The sequence below is a fragment of the Acipenser ruthenus genome, chromosome 50 (genome assembly GCF_902713425.1).
Source record: "Acipenser ruthenus chromosome 50, fAciRut3.2 maternal haplotype, whole genome shotgun sequence".
NCBI lineage: Eukaryota > Metazoa > Chordata > Actinopteri > Acipenseriformes > Acipenseridae > Acipenser > Acipenser ruthenus.
The window spans coordinates 7,600,511-7,627,456 of NC_081238.1; the positions used below are offsets into that span (position 1 = coordinate 7,600,511).

Sequence of the window (26,946 nt, forward strand, 5' to 3'; positions counted from 1 at the left end):
AGAATTCCTGTTGTTTTCCAAGATGCTGGTTAATCTTTCCCTCTAGTACCAGCTAGCGCACAGCTCCTGGGTATTGCAACACTTCAGCAAGTTTAGAGCTCGGATGCAGTGCTTTAAACCCCACAGTTAACTCCAGGTGAAGAAGATGGAAACCACCCACCCCTCCCTCTACAAACGTAGAGTCAAATGAAACTTTTAAATTTCAAAATACATAATATTTATTACCATTACCCACTTGCTGAGCTGCTCTGCAAGGACACTTTTTTGTTATGTGGTACTGGTATAAATAAATAATAAACAAGAAAAATCTTTAAAGTCTTCAGTTTCCAAACGGTGAGTTAGCTGGAAATACTGCTTTACAAGTTTACGTGAACCGGTTAGAAAAAATATAACTCCATTGACAATAATTCAAATGTGTTGCGTTCCTAAAAACAATATTGCACCGTGGTTTGTTTCATCCTGTCACCTCTTCTTTCCCCTTAGTAGTAGTAGAAAGTTGATCTGGTTGGCCAGCTGTAAAGAAATATCGATCTTTTCTATTGGTTACAAGTAGCTGCCTCGAGCTTGATGCAACCAATGAGCTCAAGCAATGGGAACTTGAATTGTTTATAGCTAAGCACCCAGCAAGTCGGGAAACTCCTCAGACTGAAGCGCTGTTGGCTATCAGGGAGTTGAATTTAAAAAAAAAAAAATGTTACTGTAGCACTCTGGCTATTGAACACAACTCCGGACAAGGGACAGAAAAAGATATTACATTTCTTTACGCCTTTAAGGTAATTCAGCTAGTCATGAATCTGAAATCAAACCGGAACGTTACTTTAAATATTTTTTTAGATTTAGACAAAGTTTAAATACTATTTTTTTAATATATATTAAAGATGACATTACCATGTTTTTCTCCCAAATTACCTTACATGTGTTTTAAAGTGGACATTTAAAAATATTTCCAGAAAATACTATCACAAATTATATATAAAATGTATAAAGATAATTGCAAAATAAAATACGCACTGTAAATCTCATGGTATTTGTATGTGTGTATTTTTCAGGGAAAGAATGTTCTCCTCCTCCCAACAAACAGTGCCCAGCAGCTGCTTGCCATGGCCAGGACAAGAGCTCAGGTTAGTTAGTCTAGATGAGGATAAAAGTAACTGTGTCATTGTGGCAGAATGGGCGTAGTGTGGTGTAAAATAATAGACTCCAGTCCTCTATTCAATTAAGCGCCTTGGTTTTATTTCTTTTCAACTAAAAATACCAAACCGCACTCAAAACAATAGGGAAAATAAACAATAAGGAAGCCGGGGTACACAACAATGTGTAACCCGACAAAATAAAGGGAAACGGGGTTGCAGTCCCAAAATAAACAAACAACAAAAGCAGTCCGTCTTCCGTTTTGTAATCCGGGAACGGGAAAAACACGGGGGTAATAAACCCAGCACTTCCGGGTTGTCACTCCTCCGGCGTGATCCCGGAGCGTCCCGTTAGTGCTCTAAAAAATACAAGCAGTAGAAGGGTTAGCCAGTAAATGCACAATCGCAAAACGACCCGTCTTCCAATTCCCTTCCCCTGCTTCTCTGCTAGTTTCTTTCTTTCTCTCTCTCTCTCTCTCTCACACACTGTACCTTGCCAGAAGGAACAGAACCCCGGGCCACGCCCCCTTTTGTACGCCCCGTCCCGTCCCCATTGGTCAGCGAGGGCAACCGCCGTCAGCCAATGCGTGATTGCCACTGCGCTTCCCGACCGGGTCTGTGACGTTGCGCACCGCGGCTCTGCCTGCTCCTCCTCCCCAGTGCCCTCACCGGTCGGAAGGGAGATCTAAAACAAGAATTCACTCTCTCTTTGTCACATATCCCACCGCTCAGAGTGGAGCCGAAGGAACACTCGGCCAAACCTACCAACCCCATTACTCCCCCCTCCCGGGAAAAATAATCCGCATTTTGGTGATCTTTCCCTGCACGATGTACCATACGATACATGTAAGGCTGCAATGCCAAATACCACCGAGTTATCCGGGCATTGCTATCCTTCATAGTGCTTAACCATCTGAGTGGGGCGTGGTCTGTGACTAGATCAAATGAATGTCCCAGTAAGTAATATCTGAGGGAGTGAGTCGCCCATTTAATGGCCAAGCACTCCTTCTCCACAACCGAGTAATTGCGCTCCCTAGGAAGCATTTTTTTGCTGATGTAGAGAATGGGGTGCTCCACCCCGTTGACCCTCTGGGACAAGACCGCCCCCAAACCAACCTCTGACGCGTCAGTATGGAGGAGGAATCTCTTGCTAAAGTCTGGTAATATTAGCGCAGGAGCCTGGCACAGTTTGCGCTTAATGGTCTCAAACGCTCCCTGACACTCTTCTGACCACTTGACTAAATTTGGCGCACTTTTCTTAGTGAGGTTCACCAGAGGATCGACCACGGTGGCATACTCGGGGATAAAGCGGCGGTAATAACCGGCCAATCCTAACAGTGATCTCACCTGGGATTTAGTTTTGGGGACCGCCGCGTCCACCAAAGCCTGGACTTTGGTGGCTACGGGTTTCACCTGTCCGTTTCCCATGATAAATCCTAAGTACTGAGTTTCAGATTTCGCAAACGCACATTTTTTTAGGTTGGCTGTCAGCCGGGCAGCCCTCAGAGACTGAAGGACGGCTGTAAGTCGAATTACATGCTCTCTCCAGGTGGAGCTATATATTACCACATCGTCAATATAAGCTGCTGCATACTCACGATGGGGATGTAACACCTCGTCCATCAGTCTCTGAAAGGCGGCGGGCGCACCATGTAACCCAAACGGCATGGTTTTAAAATGGAACAGACCATCCGGAGTTGAAAATGCCGTTTTTTCACATGAATCGCGGGTTAAAGGGATCTGCCAATATCCCTTCGTCAGGTCCAAAGTTGAGATAAACCCGGCCGTCCCCAGTCGGTCGAGAAGTTCGTCGATCCGAGGCATGGGGTAGGCGTCGAACTTGGCGATAGCATTGACCTTTCGAAAATCGACACAGAAGCGATTAGTGCCGTCCTTCTTGGCCACTATAACAATAGGACTGCACCACTCGCTTCTGGAAGGCTCAATGACCCCAAGTTCGAGCATCGCCCTCACCTCGTTCTGGACGCCACTCCGCCGGCTTTCTGGGATCCGGTAGGGCCTCTCCCGAACAGTGACCCCTGGCGGAGTAATAACAGCATATTTGGTAAGGTTAGTTCTGCCGGGCACGTCAGAAAACACATCCCCAAATTTCCCAATCAACTTACGCAATTCTACTTGCTGATCTGGAAGTAACTGTTTCCCCATTGAAATCTGGCGGGGCTAGGGGTCTCTATGCAGGGTCCTAAGTCATCCTCCATCTCGCCTGGGGCTATGAATAAGACCTCTCTTGCCTTCCAGGGCTTTAACAAATTGACATGATAGATTTCTGTTTTATTTCGGCGATCGGGCTGTCTAATTTCATAATTCACTAATCCTATGGCCCGTATCACCTCATATGGCCCCTGCCATTTAGCACACAGTTTCGATTCCAATGATGGAAGAAGCAGCATTACTTTATCTCCTGGCCGAAAGGTTCGAATTCGTGCATTGGTATTGTAATGCCGCTGTTGCCGATGTTGAGCCGATCTGAGATTGTCCTGAGCCAGTCGACCAATTAAATCAAGGCGATCACGCAGTAGGAGCACATGCTGCACTACATTTTTAGAGGAGCCCTTGTGTTCTTCCCAACCTTCTCTCAACAGGTCGAGGATGCCCCTTGGCTGCCGGCCATATAATAGCTCGAAGGGGGAAAATCCCGTTGAGCTCTGAGGCACCTCTCTCACTGCGAAGAGTAGGTAAGGAAGAAGGGTAGCCCAATGTTTCTGCTCCTGACTCACAAACCGTCTCAACATTTGCTTCAATGTTTGGTTAAAACGTTCCACCAGCCCATCCGTTTGGGGATGATAAACAGATGTCCTAATGGGACGTATTTTTAGAATTTTGTACACCTGCTGTAGCGTTTTCGACAAGAAGTTTGTTCCATGATCAGTCAATATTTCTTTTGGGATCCCTACCCTAGCCATAATCTGACTTAACTCTTTCGCAATTGCAGTGGCACTAGTGGACCGCAACGGAACTGCTTCCGGGTACCGCGTTGCATAATCCACCATCACTAATATGTGCGTGTACCCGGAATCAGAAGGCAGCACTGGCCCAACTATGTCCATTGCAACGCGTTCAAAGGGAGTGGAGATAATAGGCAGTGGGACCAGAGGGGCGGGGCGCACTCGACCCGGTGCTACTCTCTGACATTCTGGGCAGCTAGCTACATATTTCGCCACTTCGGTGTAGAGCCCTGCCCAGTAAAATCGAGCCAGTATTCGGTCCCTCGTCTTGTCCACGCCAAGATGTCCTGCAAAGGGGACGTCATGCGCCAGCCTCATGACCTCTGGTCGACAGGACGGGGGAACCATCAACTGTTTGACAGGCTGTCCTGTGCCCGGGGCTGGGTTTACTCTATAAAGCAAGTGCCCCTCTACCACGAAATGGGGATATACCAGCGTCCCAATGCCGTCAACATCCTTACCCTCAATAGACCGGACCTGTTCCCAAGCGTGCACCAGTGTGGGATCGTTGTTCTGCTCCCACACTAGGTCCGCGCTTGAGGCCCACACGTCCGGGATATTGACAGGGGCTGGAGCAGTCTCTACCCTCGAGGGTCCAGTAACCTCGCCCGCCCGGTCACACTGCGTTCCGACTCCCTTCGATTGACGTTTGGGACCATCAGCACCTTCTCCCGCCAGACCCCAACCGTGTCTTATCGATGCGCCTTCCCACTTTTCTTTCCGTCTCTCCTTACGTGTTTTTCTAGGACGAAAAAGTGGAGAAAACAGCTCTGTATGGAAGGGAAAAACAGTACCAATTACTTCCCTTCCCCGGGGGTCTGCCGTGTCTACACGTGTGGTCGAGGCTGCCGATATTTTCACTAAATCTTTATATTGTGGCCAGTCTCGACACAGAATAACTGGATGTGGCAACTTTTCGGCCACCCCCACTACTAGGTGGCGCTTTATCGGGCCTACCGATAAATATACTTTTAGAGTGGGGTATGTCGCCGTATCCCCATGGATACAGGAGATTGCCACCTGGCCTTGTGGCTGCCACGACATACCGCCAAGGAGAGCTGTTCGAATTAAAGTTTGCTCACACCCTGTGTCCACTAAGGCGTGGGTGTTCACATTCCCCAATACAACATCAACCATACACGGGCCCTCCCGACCATTTCCCCATTTCCTACCTGTCTCAGACGCCAGGTGACACGCAGCCACGTCGCACTCCATGGCCGCCGGGCAGTATCTGGCAATGTGTCCCGGCTGCTGGCACCTAAAACAGACGGGTGGGGCAGAGGGCAAGGGCGGTACATATTTGTCCCGCTGCTGGTATGACAGCGGGGCAGGGGGAACCATTCTACCCCAGCTGGGGGCCAACCTCTGCCTCCATGGTAAGGGGGCCGGGTGGCCCGACGGGGCCGGTGATCTGACGGCCCTGGGTCCGGGAAAAGGGTTCGACGGCGGTCCTTTGGCAGCGGAGGGAGGGGGGCAGTCCAGCAGGGTGGTTCGGGCGGACACCAGGGAGTCCTCGAAGTTTTCGGCTAACGCCACGGCCTGCTCCAGCGTCGTGGGGTTATGCCGGCGTACCCACGCCTGCGTCTCAGCCCCGACCACATGGCAGAATTGTTCCATCACAATGGCCTCCCCCATCTGAATCCCGGTTTTCTGACTGGGGTTCAGCCATTGCGCCATGTGGTCGCATAATTGCTGGGCTACCACCCTGGGCCGGGTGTTGGGGGGTCGCTGGAACTCCCGGAATCTGACCCGATGAGTCTCCCCCGTGATATTGAGACGGCGGAGGATAGCCTGCTTAACCAGGTCATACTGGGCGGCATCGTCGTCAGTCATGGCCCGGTACGCTGCTTGTGCTTCCCCGATCAAGCAGGGACCAAGTTGGCTCGCCCAGTACTCCCGGGGCCATGCTGCAGTGGTAGCCAACCGTTCAAAGGCTACCAGGTAGGCCTCCGGGTCATCCTCCACCGTCATTTTCTGGGCCCGGGCCTTCGGAGCAACCAGCACGGGGCCCGTCGCCGCTGACGTCATCCCCATCCCGACCCTCTCGATAAGAGCCGTGTATCTCTCCTCCCTCCTCCGTTCCTCAGCCTCCCTCCGGCTGTCCAACGCCTCCAGGATCGCCGACAAAGTGGTTGGGTCCATCCCACGATGACACCACGTGTGGCAGAATGGGCGTAGTGTGGTGTAAAATAATAGACTCCAGTCCTCTATTCAATTAAGCGCCTTGGTTTTATTTCTTTTCAACTAAAAATACCAAACCGCACTCAAAACAATAGGGAAAATAAACAATAAGGAAGCCGGGGTACACAACAATGTGTAACCCGACAAAATAAAGGGAAACGGGGTTGCAGTCCCAAAATAAACAAACAACAAAAGCAGTCCGTCTTCCGTTTTGTAATCCGGGAACGGGAAAAACACGGGGGTAATAAACCCAGCACTTCCGGGTTGTCACTCCTCCGGCGTGATCCCGGAGCGTCCCGTTAGTGCTCTAAAAAATACAAGCAGTAGAAGGGTTAGCCAGTAAATGCACAATCGCAAAACGACCCGTCTTCCAATTCCCTTCCCCTGCTTCTCTGCTAGTTTCTTTCTTTCTCTCTCTCTCTCTCTCTCACACACTGTACCTTGCCAGAAGGAACAGAACCCCGGGCCACGCCCCCTTTTGTACGCCCCGTCCCGTCCCCATTGGTCAGCGAGGGCAACCGCCGTCAGCCAATGCGTGATTGCCACTGCGCTTCCCGACCGGGTCTGTGACGTTGCGCACCGCGGCTCTGCCTGCTCCTCCTCCCCAGTGCCCTCACCGGTCGGAAGGGAGATCTAAAACAAGAATTCACTCTCTCTTTGTCACAGTCATTTACTAAAATGTTTTCTAAAATAAGTGTATAATAAAAATAAACAAAAGAAAAATAAACGTTTGTCTTTGCAGAATTAAATGCTGAGTAGCCACCATCCAAATGACATATATAAACACACACATAAACACACACACTTGGACAGATGCAAAGAGATATGAGCTTTTTATGCAGACATGGCAGCCTAATGAGAAATATAAATTCCCAAAGCAGAAAACATCCGATAACAAAGTGAGGTCATTCAGAAGGGAATGGTTCATACAGTATACTTGGTTGCTTTATTCAGCAGTTGATGATGGGAGTCTATTGCAAATACTCTGTGCTTTTTGGCAGAACAGGGAAAAATGCAGAGAAACTAGAACGGTTCTACCCATGTCCTTTAAAAAGATGGCGATCAGCAGTTACAAAACTCAAAGAACACCAAGAAAAAGCACAATTCCACAAAGCAGCAGTAAAGTTTGGTAATGATTTCATATCTGTTATGCAACTTCACTTAAATGTTTCATGGTACAATTAATTTCATGGGAGAAAGTCATCTATCTAATGAGGTGCAGTGTTTTTTTATTGTACTATATATAATACAATAAATATATAGAATCTGTATGAATATAGATATCTGTTACTAATATCTAGTCCTTTGAAGTAGATCTAGAGAATGTTAAAGAGAAAGGAAGGGGGAAAACAAACTTAATTAACATCCCAGCATCTGAAGTCTCAGTTTAAGATTTGAAATGTCATTTTACAAAGAACATTCAATTACAACTAGGAATTTCTCACACACCCTTTATATACAGAGATACTGGAAAACGTACAGGAACTCAAACTATTTTAAACAATGAATTTCTTTATCATATACTGTACTCACTGACATTGGCACAGCAATACATTTACAGCTCAAATTACATTTAAAAATATCATATATGTTATTGACAGCTTTGTTTAATGTGGTGGGTTCATATCACACATACAAGTGTTCAGTGAAAAAGCTTGGTATATATTTCCAATGTGTCCCTTCTAAGTAGAATGACCCTGTAACTGTCCTAAATCCTCACAGCATGATGAGTGAGATTCATTTCCAATTCAGGGGCAGGAGTGGAGCTGAATCCCAGGGCTCTCCAGGTCATTCTGAAAGAATGGGTCTGTCTCCTTCAGTTTGACACGCTCCCCTTCTCAGTGTCTCTGGATTCAGGCTGGCTCTCACTCCTGGGGACCCCCTTCATTTACTGCAGGGTGAGAGATAGAGAGACAAGGAATCAGACAGCTCTCCACACACTCAACAAGCAGGGTGGAGAGGTGAGGGACTAGGATGGAGGGAGGCTGGCTCTAGTGGTCAGAGATAAATGACCTAGAGGGAGGGAGGCTGGCTCTAGTGGTCAGAGCTAAAGGACCTAGAGGGAGGGAGGGAGTTTGGCTCTATGGTTAGTTTAGGAATTGGGAGAGAGGGAGGGAGACTGTCCTTGGTGCTTAGAGAAGAGGGACTGGGAGGGAGGGATGAAAAAGTCAATAAAGTAAAGCTTACCTTCCTTTTCTTCTTTGGGAGGACTGTGGCATACATGACCTCTGCATTATCTGCAGTGGGCTTGCCTGTGAAATGCACCCTGATTAATAGAGGGAGGAGACACAGAGAGGAGGGGTTCTAGATACTCTCCAGCAGTGCTTACAGTTTAGATTACAATACCTCAGGGCTGTTAGCTGCTGGGGGGATACAGACCGGCTATTGAGTTAAAGAGAGTTACATTCATAAAAGTGCAGTCATTTCCAGGTGCTTGTTATAACACTGATGAAGGCATTCCCTGCTTGCTTGAGTTTCTTATAGTTTTTGATGGAGTGTCTGCAGTTAAAGTTGGATAAGATGTTCCACTGTGAAGGTTGAATATCCCTGGCCACAGTGTATAATGATATCACAGTGTGTCAGTATCAGTGTTAAAGCATGACCTCGATTCATCTTAGTTATGTGTGCTGTGGCATTCCCTTGCTTTCATGAGTTCAAGTTTAACACATAATGTTGTTTTAATATTATATTATGGAATTTAAGGACCATCTTAGTAAGTGTTATCTTTTCTAATCTAATCTATTTTTCTTATTTAGAATTACTTTGTATAATTTTATGTTCTATCCTGGTGAATTTTAAAACTGTGTGTCCTCAATAGAGCTCTCATAGTCATGTCTAAATCCTAAATTCAGAGCAGAGAGTAACCAAGAATGTGTTCTCCTGCATCACACTGCCCCTAGTGGATGCAAGAAAGACCACATTTACTTAGAGTAAAAAATGCCACACAGAGCAAATGAGGTTCTGTATTTCTTATTTTCACTATGTGTGTGAGAGAGAGAGATTGTTGCAATGGAAAGAGCTTTAAGAGATTCTTACCTGCACTTATTTTCACAGCTGAGTACACAGTGTCAGTCTCTGCAGGTTTGACTGGTAAAATAAACACACTGTTAATACAAACAGGATAGTAAACCCATTGGATCAATAGCTCCCAGTGTTTTAGCAGACAGGGCCCCCCTTGGTGTTCAGGGGTTCCCCACAGACTGCGGGGGGTCTTCTGGTTTCAGAGCAGCTCAGCTCCGCAGTCCTTTTGCTCACCAAAGAGCTCCTGAGGAAACACTCTTACACCATGAGCCAGGGGCAGCTGGACATGTGAACTGATATAGAAAACAAGCAGAAGCTACTCACACCTGTCATGGGTTACAATCACTGATCGTTTAGGGAAGTGTGAGAGGGATGTTCAGCTTGGGAATTCAGAGACACAATTTACAGAGATTCTTACCTTTCTTTGTATTGTTGTGTTTGCTGGTGTCAATCTCACTGTAAACGATGTCTTCAGAATCTGGAGGGACATTTAAAAAAATATATATTATCTTCAGTGTTGGTTTCATGCAATTTTAGAAATGAATGTAGATTCCTAGCTTCACTGTTATTTTTGTGTGTGAATAATGTGTTGGTGTCTCCTCTGTGTGTCAGTAACTCACCAGGTTGCTGTGCTTGGCTGGAGAGCTCTACTCCCCCTGCTGCTTGGTCCTGGTTCTGATCCGAGCGTTCCCTGTGACAGTAGTGAGATACACCAGGCTTGATCAGTTTCACTTCAGTAATGATTCCACACTCCCCTCCTCTCCATGTGTCACTGAAGACAAGCATGATTTTTTTGTATAACCAAATTATTAAAAATACTGACAATATTGTTAAATGGCAAATAGCTTCAGATACCATTGTAACAGTTTACATTGCTGTTAGATTGGAATGATGTTTGTATTGTTCTGAGTAGTGCTGAGAGCCACTGCTGAAGATTTGTATTGTTTCTGTGCTATGAGCTGGGAAAGTGCTTTAACTTGTCATTTCTGCTGCACTCTTGAGCTTCCTCATTCCCATAATACTGTCTCCATGGCTACCAGTAGCAGCTATTTAGTTTTATTATTATTTATTTCTTAGCAGACGCCCTTATCCAGGGCGACTTACAATTGTTACAAGATATCACATTATTTTCACATAAATTACCCATTTATACAGTTGGGTTTTTACTGGAGCAATCTAGGTAAAGTACCTTGTCAAGGGTACAGCAGCAGTGTCCCCCACCTGGGATTGAACCCACGACCCTCCGGTCAAGAGTCCAGAGCTCTAACCACTACTCCACACTGCTGCCCCACACAGACGTGTCATTTCCTGTCCAGTCTGCGTTGTGCTGAGGGATCGAGGGACACTACTGCTAGTCATGGACACCATTACCAGAATAAAGAAGTGTTTGTGAAGGTGGAAGAGAAGCTGGGATTGAACCCTCGAGTCATGAGAAATGCTTGTCAGTGCTGTAGTGGACGAGGACCCTGTCTGTACACATACTTGTGCTGACTTACCTCCTCTTACCACCGGTGATACATGGGAAACCTGCAAATGAATAACACTGTTTCAGCTTGTTTATGTACTGTAAGTGTCACAAACATGCTAAATGTCATGGGATTATTAGCTGTGCATATACAATTAGAAAATGCTTATTTTAAAATGCATTATCTTTAAAAACAGGCTTCTCAAAATATGATGGTAGTTATTTTTCACTAGAGGGAGAAGGAAGAAGCCAGAGTATGTGCCGTGACAGGACAAGCGAAACATGTAATAAAACACTGGAGTCTCACCTCTGATCTTGTGATAGAGGAGAAGCAGAGTGAACACAATGAGAAGAATCACAAAGAAGCCAACACTGAAGCCAGCAGCAGCAGCGCTGTGCCAGGACGCTGGGGGAGGAAGGTACAGGATCAGTGTGTGCTAGTGAGCTCCATACACCTTGACTGACAGGGCTGATTCTGCACAATGGGACTGGAACTGTTATGTACATGAGTTACTCCTGATCATGCTGCTTCAAGAGCTGCAATGAAGAAGCAGCCACTCTGCCACTCTAAGGACTGGGGTTGGTTTGATAAACCTCACCCATTCACAATAAGACACAGCTGGGTTTAATAGAATGTTACAGAACCAAAGAATGCCATGGTTGATGCAATACAGGGTGATTCCACAGCTCCTAAAAGCCAACTGTATCTTATCAAGACAGGCAGCATGTTGATCAAATCAATGCTTTAATTTCTTGTAAGTTTAATATTAACCAGGCAGCCCCTGCACACACACACTACAACACTGAATAGACTAACAGATCAGAAACACTCACAGTTCATTTTATATATTGTGACAACACAATGGTGTAACTCAATTACACACTGCTGGTAATTAATGGCAGTGCAGTTCTATGCTATCTGTCAGTGCTATCCCTGTACATAGATTGTGTTCTTACTTTGCACTTCAATGTGTAGCTCCTGGCTGCTCTTCTCCACTCCCTGTGACTCCACAGCACACGTGTAGCTCCCAGTGTGGCTCTTCTCAGTGATGGCTATGCTGTACAGTGCAGAGTCAGTGCTGTTAGTCACAGGCTCCCCGTCTCTCACAATGGTGTAGTGGAGTTCAGGGCGGGGTTTTTTTTTCACTGCTGCCTCACAGGTCAGGTTAAGAGCCTCTCCCTCCTTCACTGTGGCTCCTGGAGATGCTGTCAGAGTCACCCTGGAGAACAGAGCTATGAAAAGATGACATGAAGACAGGATAGTGATTGTGAAGCTGTCTGACCAAGATATTAAAATCAATCAGAACCAGTGTCTTGCATAGAGTGGGATTCACCAGAGCCCCCTGCTCCTTAGAGAGACAGAGGCAGTGCTGGTGTATAGAGGCTCCTTAGAGAGACAAAGGCAGTGCTGGAGTATAGAGGCTCCTTAGAGAGACAGGCAGTGCTGGAATATAGAGGCTCCTTAGAGAGAGAGGCAGCGCTGGAGTATAGAGGCTCCTGTAAAGTTAACACCAAATGTTTCAGTCAAGACAGGAACAAGCTATAAACACACCATTGAAACACCCCACAGCATTCTTCCCCCTCCCTTCCCTAGGTTCTAAACCCTTAGATATATCTGCATTGATAACACTGTGTAACAATTTTTTTTTTTTTTGGTTCCTGGGTAGTAAGTGTTATTTCCTAATTGCTTATGCCTCAAAAGTATAGAAAATGGCTATTCCCCACAAACTTTGCTTTTGTGACCAGGACAGTGATATTTTGAAATTTACCTATTTTCCAGAACATTCCAGATAGATTCAGTGCTGAGTAAACTTGGAGTAACTTCTAGAACTTTCTAGAACTTTCCAGTAATATAAATAGTAGTATAAATACAGGGGCCTTAAGCCCACCAGTTCAGTTTAGTTCCAGCTGCCTAAGTGGATACATATCTGCATTTTTCTGAGATGGCATCAAGAGGCTGCAAGCATCCGGCAGACGCATTTTGCTATGTCTGCGGCCAATTTATCAAGACAAGAGCGAAAAAGTACTCCGTGGAAGCATCTGCTAAGATGTGTGAGGCCTACAAGGCATATTTCGGCATGCCTGTCGGGGATCAAGACAAACCCTGGGCACCTCATTTCACCTGCGAGCACTGCAAAAAAAAACTCTGGAAGGTAAGATGGACAATTGTTGCTCGGAATTTTATGTTATAAAATTTGTTAATTTTTAAAATTGTAAAAGTTTTTAATTTTAAAATGTTTTACAATTTTCAATGTTATTGAAAAAATATATCATATGAAAAATGTTGCGAGAATCTCTTACACATTAGTCATGGGTGAAATAAATGTATTTTTGTAGGATGGTACAGAGGGGAAAAGAGAGGCATGAAGTTCACTATCCCAAGAATTTGGCGGGAACCCACTGACCACTCAAGCAACTGCTACTGCATGGTGGACCCTTCCAAGCGGACCGAGTTCTCTGTGGGGAGGAACAACGTCAAGTGGGAGCCACTGGTGGACCCCTGGAAGGTGCTGATGCCACCACTGCACATCAAATTGGGCCTTATGAAACAATTTGTCAGAGCTCTAGATAAGGAGTCGGCAGCCTTCAAGTACCTTCAAGACTTCTTCCCTAAGCTGTCTGAGGCAAAGGTCAAAGCCGGTGTCTTCGTCGGACCACAGATAAAGAAGATCCTGGAGTGCAATGAATTCCCCAAGAAGCTCACTAGTAAGGAGAAAGCGGCTTGGAACAGCTTTGTCGCAGTGGTTCGGGGCTTCCTGGGCAATCACAAGGCCGAAAACTATGTGGAGCTGGTTGAGACTCTGATGAAGAACTACGGCACAATGGGCTGTAGGATGTCCCTCAAAGTCCATATCCTTGATGCTTATCTTGAGAAATTCAAGGAGAACATGGGAGCGTCCTCGGAGGAGCAAGGCGAGCGCTTCCACCACGATATACTGGACTTTGAACGCCGCTACCAAGGACAGTATAACAAGAACATGATGGGAGACTACATTTGGGGGCTGATTCGTGAAAGTGATTTACAGTATAATCGTAAATCTCGAAAAACTACTCACTTCTAAATCTTTTGTAGTCATTTTTGTATTACTTTAGTATAAATACATGTTAATTTAGATTCATATGTTGTTTTTTTCTGACTTTATGTGAACGAAAAGACAAAGACAAAATTCACCCGGTTTCTCATTGGAAATAGGTAAATTTCAAAATATCACTATCCTGGTCACAAAAGCAAAGTTTGTGGGGAATAATAGCCATTTTCTATACTTTTGAGGCATAAGCAATTAGGAAATAACACTTACTACCCAGGAACAAAAATTGTGTTACATAGTGTAATCTGCAAGTCATTCAAACACCACTATGAAGCATAATGAGTTGAGTCCTCACTACAACAGTGTTAGTCATGAGTTTAAACCACACTCTCAAATCATTCAATACATATTTTTTTCTTGGTATTGAAGAATGAGCAATGAGATTGTCCATTTTAAAAATAATATTTACTGTAAATAGATATGCTTTGTCATGGTATTGCGTGGTAGAGTAGGTGAGAAACTTCAATCTTAATAGATAGAGAGACATAGAGAGGAATAGAATTAGAAATCACCTCTAGCAGAACCAAACAGCACCCCCTACTGCTGAGGGCAAAGCTTTAGTGAAAAGGATGGAGATTCTGTATTACTCACCAGTTACATTTACCCAGATGGGATGGCTGTATTGTGAGTAAGACGTGTTCCTGCCCCGTCCAGCTCCACACCAGTACTCTCCACTGTGGGACAGAGCAGCAGCACTGATTGTGTATCCGGCTCCAGTTCCACTGCTGCTGTCAGTCTGGTACACTGGAGCTCCCTGCCTGTCTTTGTACCAGAGATATCTCCAGCCTCCAGAGCCCCCCTCAACCACACAGCTCAGGGTGACCGTGTCTCCTTCAAATATCTCTCCTGCAGGCTCCCAGGACAGTGCAGGCTTTGGTCGTCCCTCTGAAATACAGAAGATGACAAATAAGGACTCACGTTTCCTTTATTCCTGAGTGGCTGTGGACAGCACTTCCCTAGCAAGATAGCTGTGGGGTATTATGTTCAGTGGAGACTATTTTTACTTGTATTAAATAAAACTGTTACTTGAACATAATGAATAATTACAACACAGTACAGGGAGTCACTTTAATGTACTTGCTAATATAAGTAAAGAATTAACAAACATTGCTAAGAATTTGTTTTACAAAAGTGTCTTGAATCTCCTGAATTACTAAGTAAATATTGCAAAAGCAAAGTCATTAGATAACATACTACAAAGTGATCTACAAATGAATCTACAAAGTGGTCGTTCTGGAAGTAGATCTCTTACTATTGTAAAGCTCTTGTATGAACTCTTTTGTAGCTTGCAGGCTGCAATCAGTAATAATTCTGTTAGACACAAAGTCTGGGTGAAAGACAGGACTAAAGAATCACCCTGGAGCACAGAATGAATAGAATCGAATTATTGTTTCATATTAATGCAGACCAATCAGAGAAAAGCAATGTAGAGTTCAATAGAGTTTTTAAACCTCAACTTCTGGGAAATAACACTGAAGGTTATTATCTAGTACAATCTAATATAAATATTGAGCACACTGGAATAATGATCCCAAACAATTCAATTCAATAGGGGTTCTCACTGAGGGGTAAACACCTGTTATAGCTTAATATAATCATTGCTCTTTATACCACAAGCCTTGCAGTGTTGGACATGTTACGTTGTAGTTTGTTAAAGATTTATAATGAAAAATATCAAACAATCTCCCTCTTTCAGAGTGGAAGAAATTACCAGACACCCCAAGCCCTCATCAATCCCACTTTGATATGCAATGCTTTGGAAAGTGCTGACACTCCAAGCCCTCATCAATCCCACTTTGATATGTAATGAAAGTGCTGCACACCCCAAGCGCTCATCAATCCCACTTTGATATGTAATGAAAGTGCTGCACACCGCAAGCCCTCATCAATCCCACTTTGATATGTAATGCTATGGAAAGTGCTGCACACCCCAAGCCCTCATCAATCCCACTTTGATATGTAATGAAAGTGCTGCACACCGCAAGCCCTCATCAATCCCACTTTGATATGTAATGAAAGTGCTGCACACCCCAAGCCCTCATCAATCCCACTTTGATATGTAATGCTATGGAAAGTGCTGCACACCCCAAGCGCTCATCAATCCCACTTTGATATGTAATGAAAGTGCTGCACACCCCAAGCCCTCATCAATCCCACTTTGATATGTAATGAAAGTGCTGCACACCCCAAGACCTCAATCCCACTTTGATATGTAATGAAAGTGCTGCACACCCCAAGCGCTCATCAATCCCACTTTGATATTTAATGAAAGTGCTGCACACCCCAAGCGCTCATCAATCCCACTTTGATATGTAATGAAAGTGCTGCACACCCCAAGCCCTCATCAATCCCACTTTGATATGTAATGAAAGTGCTGCACACCCCAAGACCTCAATCCCACTTTGATATGTAATGAAAGTGCTGCACACCCCAAGCGCTCATCAATCCCACTTTGATATGTAATGAAAGTGCTGCACACCGCAAGCGCTCATCAATCCCACTTTGATATGTAATGAAAGCGCTGCACACCCCAAGACCTCATCAATCCCACTTTGATATGTAATGAAAGTGCTGCACACCCCAAGCCCTCATCAATCCCACTTTGATATGTAATGCTATGGAAAGTGCTGCACATTGGGTCTGAACATTTGCAGTAGAAAATGAATGGGAGAAACAGAGCAGGAAGACTGTTTGAAGGGTCTTGGGGTTACAGTGGACCATCTTGCCAATGTGGAAAGGCATACATAGTGTGTCAGAGTGGTAAACCAGGAGTATATCAGTCTCCTTATTAAAGGGCCATTTTACCACTATTTATGCTGGTTCTGCTGCAATTACAGTGGTGAACCACTAGAGGTCATCACCACATTAGAAAGATATTTACCTGTGTTAATTATACAATAAGGTCTAATTAACAAACCACTAAGAACAGGTGTTTTATTTAATCATTGACAGTTGTTAATTAGTTGAATATTTAAACCTCGACGGAACAGAGGTCAACAATGGAATTAGCAGTTGCTGCGTGGGTGTATGTGTGCTAAAATTCTGTGTGTACAAAGAAAAGGGATTCTTTTGTAAAACTGTGAAAATGGAAAACCAGCCTAACAGGGAGGGATGACAAGAGTTTAGTTAGTCCTCGTGAGTCAGGCAGGATTTTCTTTTGTTTGTTTAGTTTTCCTGGAATTGTTTAAAACTTTGCTTTGATTTATTTTCTAATCGTATTGTTCTTTTGTCATTTCCACACTGCCAGCCACGCTCCACAATCGCTACAAGTGCAAAATTGACAGGAATATTTACAGCAGCTGACAAACAGGTACAAAAGAGAATCAGAAACAAATGAGACTGAAGCTGAGAATCGGATAACAAGTGATCATAATGGAGTCCCGTCTTATAATTGCTAGCGGTTGCAAACAGGAGTAAGAAAATACAATTTTCTTGTGCTTATTTACAGCGGGGAACACTGAAGTCCATTAAGATCTCTTAAAGAGAAGACTGAACTCACCTCTCACAGTCAGTGACACAGAAGCACTCCTTTTCTTCAGCCCCGTCCCTGCTGCCTCCACCTCACACTGGTATCTCCCTGTGTCTCTCAGCCCTGCCGCTGGGATTGAGTGCTGATCCAGTGATCCAGCTCCTCTCACAGTCCCATTGTCTTTGCTATAGCGGTACTGCAGCTGTGTGCCCTGTTTATTTATGTGAGCCCCACACTGCAGAGTCACAGCCTCTCCCTCCCACACTGAGGCACCAGGTAGCACTGTCAGAGTGGGTGTGCTGAACAGCTCTAAAGAAACAGAGAGAGAAAGAGGCATTTAATGATAAACAGGAATTTGCTTTTTAAAATGAAATTAATTAAAACGCAGTAAATAAATCAGCCAAATAACTGTACATGCTTTTAAAACCACTTGTTAGGATGTACCTACTTTACATGTGCATGTGTATCCCAGAGGGACATGAATACCTTCCCAGTGTGTGTCTGTGAAAGGATAGAGGCAGACAGAGAGGGGGTACTCAGTGTCACTGATGAGAAGGCAGGAACAGTTCAGTGTAGATTGAGGAATCCTCTCAGTGTGTGAAGGTGACAGAAATGGAATGGAAGGGCAGACAGCACTGACACCGATGAGAAGGAAAGGGCGGAGGAGCAGTGTAAATAGAGGAACTCTCTCAGTGTGCTTGTGGTACAAATGCAGGGAGAAAGAGAGGGGGCAGGGCAGACAGCACTCAGGTAGGAAGGCAGTCGGGAGACAGAGAGCCCCGTCTGGAGTCTACAATAGAGGAGAGGATCAGAATGTTAGAATTCAGAGTGTTTGAAATGACTTACCTGATACTCTCAGTGTAAGAGCATTGCTTGTTTTAGAGTACGATGGGTTACCTGTCCTTTCACCTTTACAGGTATATTCCCCACTGTGGTCTCCAGTAGCAGAGCTAATTGTGAATCTGTCACCATCTATACTGCTGTAGTAATCCTGGGTTACTGGACCATTCCTCTCAGCTTTGTACCATGTGAATCTCCAGTCAGTGTAACCCGCCTGAACCTGACATCTCAGTGTGACTCTCTCTGATTCGTATATCTGTGTCCATGCAGGCTCCCGGGTCAGGACAGCCTGGGGTCGTTCTGTAGAGACAGAAGATGAGAGAAGATCAGACAGCGCTCAGCACTCCTCTCCCTCTCCTGTTTGTATCCTATATTGTTCCACAAGGAAATACAATAGAATCTATCTATTATTATTATTACAGTATTCCAACACTCAGTACTCTGTGAGAGGGATTCATCTTTTAAATATCTAATATGACAGACCACGGTCCATCCGGATTTCAATGTACATTTCTGTCATTTCTGACTGAAGCAGACAACAAATGAATACTAAGCAGCGTTTTTAACCCCATCTTGTTATTCCCTTTACTGACATTATCACAGGCCCCTTTTTATTGTATGTAAAAATAATGTGATATCTTGTAACAATTTTAAGTCTGCTAAGAAATTAATAATAATAATGATGATACTTTGCTACTGCTTTGATTTTTAATATAATAATATAACTCACATGACTTACATGTTTAGTATCTGTGTCTTTCTTGGCTATTCTGTTTCATACTGTGTGTGTGTCACAGTAAAGTGAACAGGTATGTATTCTATTTAAAACTATTTCATTTGGGCAGAATCTCTTCTGTGGTATAATCTGCAGTGTAATAATGTATAGGACCAATTTCTTATATCCAATCTGTACCCCCCTGTCTAGGGAGGGGTTACACATGATTAAAGATACAGTTTGCAATGACAATACACATTCTATTACTACCACAATCAAACAGAAATACATTTGGAGAGGAAATAGGGCTTGAGCATAACTAATGACAACTGTGACAGGCAGAGGCCCTGCACACTGAGGAAGGCGGGTTCAAGGGGTTCAATCATAACTCATGACAACTGTGACAGGCAGAGGCCCTGCACACTGGGGAAGGCGGGTTCAAGGGGTTCAATCATAACTCATGACAACTGTGACAGGCAGAGGCCCTGCACACTGGGGAAGGCGGGTTCAAGGGGTTCAATCATAACTCATGACAACTGTGACAGGCAGAGGCCCTGCACACTGGGGAAGGCGGGTTCAAGGGGTTCAATCATAACTCATGACAACTGTGACAGGCAGAGGCCCTGCACACTGGGGAAGGCGGGTTCAAGGGGTTCACTGTTTTATTAATGGAATTAGGGGCACCTGTCTGCGGTTAAGGCAGGTGTATATAAGCAGGTCAAAAGGTGGGTCTCTTGTCTGTGTGAAGGCTAAGGCCTGGGGAGAGAGACCTGTGTGGGAACCTGAAGAGAAGGCACTGTGTTTAATGCTTGTAAAGTACAGGTGTTTTGTTGCTGGTAAACCGCTTAGCCGTCCAGTTGAGTAGTTAGGACTTGCAAAGTTTAATAAGCACTCTTTGGTGTGGCCTCTCTCTGCTTTATTACAGCTTCTACACTACTCAGAGTATGAGACCAGGAAGAGCTTTCAGATCAGAAAACTGCCAGGACCCGTTACTTCAGCACCTGAGTTGTGTTGAGAACATTAACACAGCTGGAATAGACTCCAGTGTGAATGTAATTGTGAGACATTACAGACAGAGAAGGGGGTGAGGACTCTCTCTGTTAGAATGAACCTACCTCTCACTGACACCCGCACCTCTGCAGAGTCACATTAACACAGCTGGAATAGACTTCAGTGTGAATGTATCTGTGAGACATTACAGACAGAGAAGGGGGTGAGGACTCTCTCTGTTAGAATGAACCTACCTCTCACTGACACCCGCACCTCTGCAGAGTCACATTAACACAGCTGGAATAGACTCCAGTGTGAATGTATCTGTGAGACATTACAGACAGAGAAGGGGGTGAGGACTCTCTCTGTTAGAATGAACCTACCTCTCACTGACACCCGCACCTCTGCAGAGTCACATTAACACAGCTGGAATAGACTCCAGTGTGAATGTATCTGTGTGGCATTACAGACAGAGAAGGGGGTGAGGACTCTCTCTGTTAGAATGAACCTACCTCTCACTGACACCCGCAACTCTGCAGAAACACCAGAGTAAGTGGAGTACCACCTCCACTCCGCTTTGCACTTGTAGGACCCCTCGTCACTCTTTGAAACACGATCCACACTCAGCTCTGTGTCAGCCCGGGACTGTAACTCTTTATTATCCTTATAAAAGACAACCCTGTTAGCTGTATAACCCCGGACATGACACCTCAGAGTCAGAGAGTCTCCCTCAAACACAGGCTGGGGGGGAGTCTGCAGGAACACCCGTCCATCTGAAAAGACAGAACGAGTTCAGATCAGCAGGGCTGAGAGACGGTCAGGATTGAGGAGTCTGCAGGATCACCCATTGATCTGAAAAGACAGAAAGATTTCAGATCAGCAGGGCTGAGAGACGGGTCAGGATTGAGGAGTCTGCAGGATCACCCATTGATCTGAAAAGACAGAAAGAGTTCAGATCAGCAGGGCTCAGAGACGGGTCAGGATTGAGGAGTCTGCAGGATCACCCATTGATCTGAAAAGACAGAAAGAGTTCAGATCAGCAGGGCTGAGAGACGGGTCAGGATGGAGGAGTCTGCAGGATCACCCATTGATCTGAAAAGACAGAAAGAGTTCAGATCAGCAGGGCTGAGAGACAGGTCAGGATGGAGGAGTCTGCAGGATCACCCATTGATCTGAAAAGACAGAAAGAGTTCAGATCAGCAGGGCTCAGAGACGGGTCAGGATTGAGGAGTCTGCAGGATCACACATTGATCTGAAAAGACAGAAGGAGTTCAGATCAGCAGGGCTGAGAGACGGGTCAGGATTGAGGAGTCTGCAGGATCACCCATTGATCTGAAAAGACAGAAAGAGTTCAGATCAGCAGGGCTGAGAGACGGGTCAGGATTGAGGAGTCTGCAGTTTTACACACATGTTTGTAATGCTTTCTTTTATCTCATCATGTTCCCTATTATGAGCTTGTGACGAGGTACACCCCTCCCTTGTGTGTATTTTGGTTTATTTTGTATTATTTTCTCTGTTATTGTGTTATGGTTTAAAAGGTATTGCTTGGGTTATGTAGCACAGGTGATTTCATGTATTATTGTTGATTTAAATGTGGTCTGGCAGAGCCGCTGTTAGCAGCTCATCTCTGACAGACAGCTCATGAGAATGCACGCTCAGTGATTATTTTCAAATTGACTGTCGGCCATGCAAATTAAAAACTCTCATGCAGAATGTGCCCGTCTCCAGATGGATTAATTTATTACTAAACTGGAGAGGGTCACATGTGTAAAAACCAGCAGCTTTGGCTGAATGGTGGGGGGTGTTCAGAGGTGGAGCATAAAGAAAAGTATGAACTGAAAATATAAACAGCTGCTACTCGTGCTGGCTTTACACCAGCGTGATACGTGTTTGTTTCAGTGTTGGCGTCTGTCTCTTTGTTTTGGCCATTGTGTCTTTTTGTTTTCAGTACAGTGTTTGTTTAACTATTTTATTTAATAAATACACGCACCAGCGCTTCACTCGCAGTGCTGAGTCCATTTCAAGGCATCTGTGACCAGGGGCACTGGAACTGGGGGTGTGGCAGCGAATGAAATTGTGCCTCTTTTAAATATTTACAGACAAGAAATTACTCAGTATATACTGTATTTAGTTTTATATGCATTACATACACTTTAAAATATAAGCATAATATATATATATATATATATATATATTTGTAATAGTAATATATTATGTACGATAACGTATTACAAATAATGTAATGTGCATGATAATTAATATTAACAAATGCTTCAGGGTTTGTTTCTGAACACAAAAATCATGTAATAAATTGCTCACAAACAATTATGGATTTGCAGCATCATCATTAATGTTCTGAACCCTCCTTCCGTGTGAAGTGTGACACACAATACAGTCACAATACATAGTATAGTTGTGAATACACTAGCGGAGCTGCATCTGAACAAACTCAAAGTAAAGGCAGCGCTTCGTGTTTCTATTTGTTTTGTGTGTGATTTACCCCAGCGCTCTGTTTCCATGTTGAAATCCCTAGTTAAGGGAATTACAGTATCTGGGAGATCCTGTTGTTCATTATTAGGCTGTTATCTTGTATATATTAAGTGATGAAATGGTTGAATCGATTGTATAGAAATGTGCCGTTCTCCTCCTGATACTTGTGATACAGTAGGAATAGCAGCAGTGTGACCCATTGCAGGCTCTACTTGTGATACAGTAGGAATAGCAGCAGTGTGACCCATTGCAGGCTCTACTTGTGATACAGTAGGAATAGCAGCAGTGTGACCCATTGCAGGCTCTACTTGTGATACAGTAGGAATAGCAGCAGTGTGACCCATTGCAGGCTCTACTTGTGATACAGTAGGAATAGCAGCAGTGTGACCCATTGCAGGCTCTACTTGTGATACAGTAGGAATAGCAGCAGTGTGACCCATTGCAGGCTCTACTTGTGATACAGTAGGAATAGCAGCAGTGTGACCCATTGCAGGCTCTACTTGTGATACAGTAGGAATAGCAGCAGTGTGACCCATTGCAGGCTCTACTTGTGATACAGTAGGAATAGCAGCAGTGTGACCCATTGCAGGCTCTACTTGTGATACAGTAGGAATAGCAGCAGTGTGACCCATTGCAGGCTCTACTTGTGATACAGTAGGAATAGCAGCAGTGTGACCCATTGCAGGCTCTACTTGTGATACAGTAGGAATAGCAGCAGTGTGACCCATTGCAGGCTCTACTTGTGATACAGTAGGAATAGCAGCAGTGTGACCCATTGCAGGCTCTACTTGTGATACAGTAGGAATAGCAGCAGTGTGACCCATTGCAGGCTCTACTTGTGATACAGTAGGAATAGCAGCAGTGTGACCCATTGCAGGCTCTACTTGTGATACAGTAGGAATAGCAGCAGTGTGACCCATTGCAGGCTCTACTTGTGATACAGTAGGAATAGCAGCAGTGTGACCCATTGCAGGCTCTACTTGTGATACAGTAGGAATAGCAGCAGTGTGACCCATTGCAGGCTCTACTTGTGATACAGTAGGAATAGCAGCAGTGTGACCCATTGCAGGCTCTACTTGTGATACAGTAGGAATAGCAGCAGTGTGACCCATTGCAGGCTCTACTTGTGATACAGTAGGAATAGCAGCAGTGTGACCCATTGCAGGCTCTACTTGTGATACAGTAGGAATAGCAGCAGTGTGACCCATTGCAGGCTCTACTTGTGATACAGTAGGAATAGCAGCAGTGTGACCCATTGCAGGCTCTACTTGTGATACAGTAGGAATAGCAGCAGTGTGACCCATTGCAGGCTCTACTTGTGATACAGTAGGAATAGCAGCAGTGTGACCCATTGCAGGCTCTACTTGTGATACAGTAGGAATAGCAGCAGTGTGACCCATTGCAGGCTCTACTTGTGATACAGTAGGAATAGCAGCAGTGTGACCCATTGCAGGCTCTACTTGTGATACAGAAGGAATAGCAGCAGTGTGACCCATTGCAGGCTCTACTTGTGATACAGTAGGAATAGCAGCAGTGTGACCCATTGCAGGCTCTACTTGTGATACAGAAGGAATAGCAGCAGTGTGACCCATTGCAGGCTCTACTTGTGATACAGAAGGAATAGCAGCAGTGTGACCCATTGCAGGCTCTACTTGTGATACAGTAGGAATAGCAGCAGTGTGACCCATTGCAGGCTCTACTTGTGATACAGTAGGAATAGCAGCAGTGTGACCCATTGCAGGCTCTACTTGTGATACAGTAGGAATAGCAGCAGTGTGACCCATTGCAGGCTCTACTTGTGATACAGTAGGAATAGCAGCAGTGTGACCCATTGCAGGCTCTACTTGTGATACAGTAGGAATAGCAGCAGTGTGACCCATTGCAGGCTCTACTTGTGATACAGTAGGAATAGCAGCAGTGTGACCCATTGCAGGCTCTACTTGTGATACAGTAGGAATAGCAGCAGTGTGACCCATTGCAGGCTCTACTTGTGATACAGTAGGAATAGCAGCAGTGTGACCCATTGCAGGCTCTACTTGTGATACAGTAGGAATAGCAGCAGTGTGACCCATTGCAGGCTCTACTTGTGATACAGTAGGAATAGCAGCAGTGTGACCCATTGCAGGCTCTACTTGTGATACAGTAGGAATAGCAGCAGTGTGACCCATTGCAGGCTCTACTTGTGATACAGTAGGAATAGCAGCAGTGTGACCCATTGCAGGCTCTACTTGTGATACAGTAGGAATAGCAGCAGTGTGACCCATTGCAGGCTCTACTTGTGATACAGTAGGAATAGCAGCAGTGTGACCCATTGCAGGCTCTACTTGTGATACAGTAGGAATAGCAGCAGTGTGACCCATTGCAGGCTCTACTTGTGATACAGTAGGAATAGCAGCAGTGTGACCCATTGCAGGCTCTACTTGTGATACAGTAGGAATAGCAGCAGTGTGACCCATTGCAGGCTCTACTTGTGATACAGTAGGAATAGCAGCAGTGTGACCCATTGCAGGCTCTACTTGTGATACAGTAGGAATAGCAGCAGTGTGACCCATTGCAGGCTCTACTTGTGATACAGAAGGAATAGCAGCAGTGTGACCCATTGCAGGCTCTACTTGTGATACAGTAGGAATAGCAGCAGGGTGACCCATTGCAGGCTCTACTTGTGATACAGAAGGAATAGCAGCAGTGTGACCCATTGCAGGCTCTACTTGTGATACAGTAGGAATAGCAGCAGGGTGACCCATTGCAGGCTCTACTTGTGATACAGTAGGAATAGCAGCAGTGTGATCCATTGCAGGCTCTACTTGTGATACAGTAGGAATAGCAGCAGTGTGACCCATTGCAGGCTCTACTTGTGATACAGTAGGAATAGCAGCAGGGTGACCCATTGCAGGCTCTACTTGTGATACAGAAGGAATAGCAGCAGTGTGACCCATTGCAGGCTCTACTTGTGATACAGTAGGAATAGCAGCAGGGTGACCCATTGCAGGCTCTACTTGTGATACAGTAGGAATAGCAGCAGTGTGATCCATTGCAGGCTCTACTTGTGATACAGTAGGAATAGCAGCAGTGTTACCCATTGCAGGCTCTACTTGTGATACAGTAGGAATAGCAGCAGTGTGACCCATTGCAGGCTCTACTTGTGATACAGTAGGAATAGCAGCAGTGTGACCCATTGCAGGCTCTACTTGTGATACAGTAGGAATAGCAGCAGTGTGACCCATTGCAGGCTCTACTTGTGATACAGAAGGAATAGCAGCAGTGTGACCCATTGCAGGCTCTACTTGTGATACAGTAGGAATAGCAGCAGGGTGACCCATTGCAGGCTCTACTTGTGATACAGAAGGAATAGCAGCAGTGTGACCCATTGCAGGCTCTACTTGTGATACAGTAGGAATAGCAGCAGGGTGACCCATTGCAGGCTCTACTTGTGATACAGTAGGAATAGCAGCAGTGTGATCCATTGCAGGCTCTACTTGTGATACAGTAGGAATAGCAGCAGTGTGACCCATTGCAGGCTCTACTTGTGATACAGTAGGAATAGCAGCAGGGTGACCCATTGCAGGCTCTACTTGTGATACAGAAGGAATAGCAGCAGTGTGACCCATTGCAGGCTCTACTTGTGATACAGTAGGAATAGCAGCAGGGTGACCCATTGCAGGCTCTACTTGTGATACAGTAGGAATAGCAGCAGTGTGATCCATTGCAGGCTCTACTTGTGATACAGTAGGAATAGCAGCAGTGTGACCCATTGCAGGCTCTACTTGTGATACAGTAGGAATAGCAGCAGTGTGACCCATTGTAGGCTCTACTTGTGATACAGTAGGAATAGCAGCAGTGTGACCCATTGCAGGCTCTACTTGTGATACAGTAGGAATAGCAGCAGTGTGACCCATTGCAGGCTCTACTTGTGATACAGTAGGAATAGCAGCAGTGTGACCCATTGCAGGCTCTACTTGTGATACAGTAGGAATAGCAGCAGTGTGACCCATTGCAGGCTCTACTTGTGATACAGTAGGAATAGCAGCAGTGTGACCCATTGCAGGCTCTACTTGTGATACAGTAGGAATAGCAGCAGTGTGACCCATTGCAGGCTCTACTTGTGATACAGTAGGAATAGCAGCAGTGTGACCCATTGCAGGCTCTACTTGTGTGTTTTGAGTAAAAGGAATTCTTGAGGAATCTCTCTCAATATGATTATGGCCTTGAAAATAGAAAGTGGTCTGTGTTTAAATTTCCAGTCGAGCAGCAATTAGTCCAAGTTACTGTAGCAGGATTAGTCCTGTTAAACTGTTTTTTATTTTTATTTTTTATGAATCAGGTAACATGTTTAAGATAAGTGGGAGGATTTCTGTTCTTAAAGTCATCCAGATATTCTGTCTGGTCAGCAGTCAGCCAAAATAATATCCTCATTCAAAAGCTTTCCAGCAATACCACACATAGCCTCTAGGTGGAGCACAGCATGACTTTTTGCTGGAGTCATTCTTTTTATTTAACTAAATTACATTGTTATTGGTCAGAAGAAAAGGAAAGCTGATTTCAGAAATGTGTGTTTTTTTTATAGATGATCAGGAAGCAGGATGAGAATCT

At 45.0% G+C, this 26,946-nt stretch overlaps 2 protein-coding genes across 2 annotated transcripts in view; both read right to left on the minus strand.

Moving 5' to 3' along the window:
• Positions 1-1,189: 1,189 nt before the first annotated feature.
• On the minus strand, positions 1,190-6,050 carry LOC131722032 (zinc finger protein with KRAB and SCAN domains 5-like). Its single transcript, XM_059015604.1, has 2 exons — positions 5,269-6,050; positions 1,190-1,815 (listed from the first exon to the last, which is right to left on the minus strand). Exons 1-2 carry the CDS (start codon positions 5,927-5,929, stop codon positions 1,796-1,798), a joined length of 681 nt encoding a protein of 226 aa, XP_058871587.1. The 5' UTR covers positions 5,930-6,050; the 3' UTR covers positions 1,190-1,795.
• Positions 6,051-7,499: 1,449 nt separating this feature from the next.
• Positions 7,500-26,946, minus strand: part of LOC117404746 (Fc receptor-like protein 2) — a 32,533-nt gene continuing 13,086 nt past the window's right edge. Inside the window, exons 2-13 of the mRNA XM_059015375.1 lie at positions 20,379-20,639; positions 18,168-18,461; positions 17,352-17,630; positions 14,444-14,737; positions 11,721-11,996; positions 11,071-11,169; positions 10,795-10,825; positions 9,919-9,989; positions 9,717-9,776; positions 9,314-9,364; positions 8,465-8,529; positions 7,500-8,168 (exon numbers count right to left, since the gene is read on the minus strand). Of these exons, the coding sequence (XP_058871358.1) occupies positions 8,166-8,168; positions 8,465-8,529; positions 9,314-9,364; positions 9,717-9,776; positions 9,919-9,989; positions 10,795-10,825; positions 11,071-11,169; positions 11,721-11,996; positions 14,444-14,737; positions 17,352-17,630; positions 18,168-18,461; positions 20,379-20,639 (1,784 nt within the window). The 3' untranslated portion in view covers positions 7,500-8,165. The remainder of the gene's footprint in view (positions 8,169-8,464; positions 8,530-9,313; positions 9,365-9,716; positions 9,777-9,918; positions 9,990-10,794; positions 10,826-11,070; positions 11,170-11,720; positions 11,997-14,443; positions 14,738-17,351; positions 17,631-18,167; positions 18,462-20,378; positions 20,640-26,946) is intronic.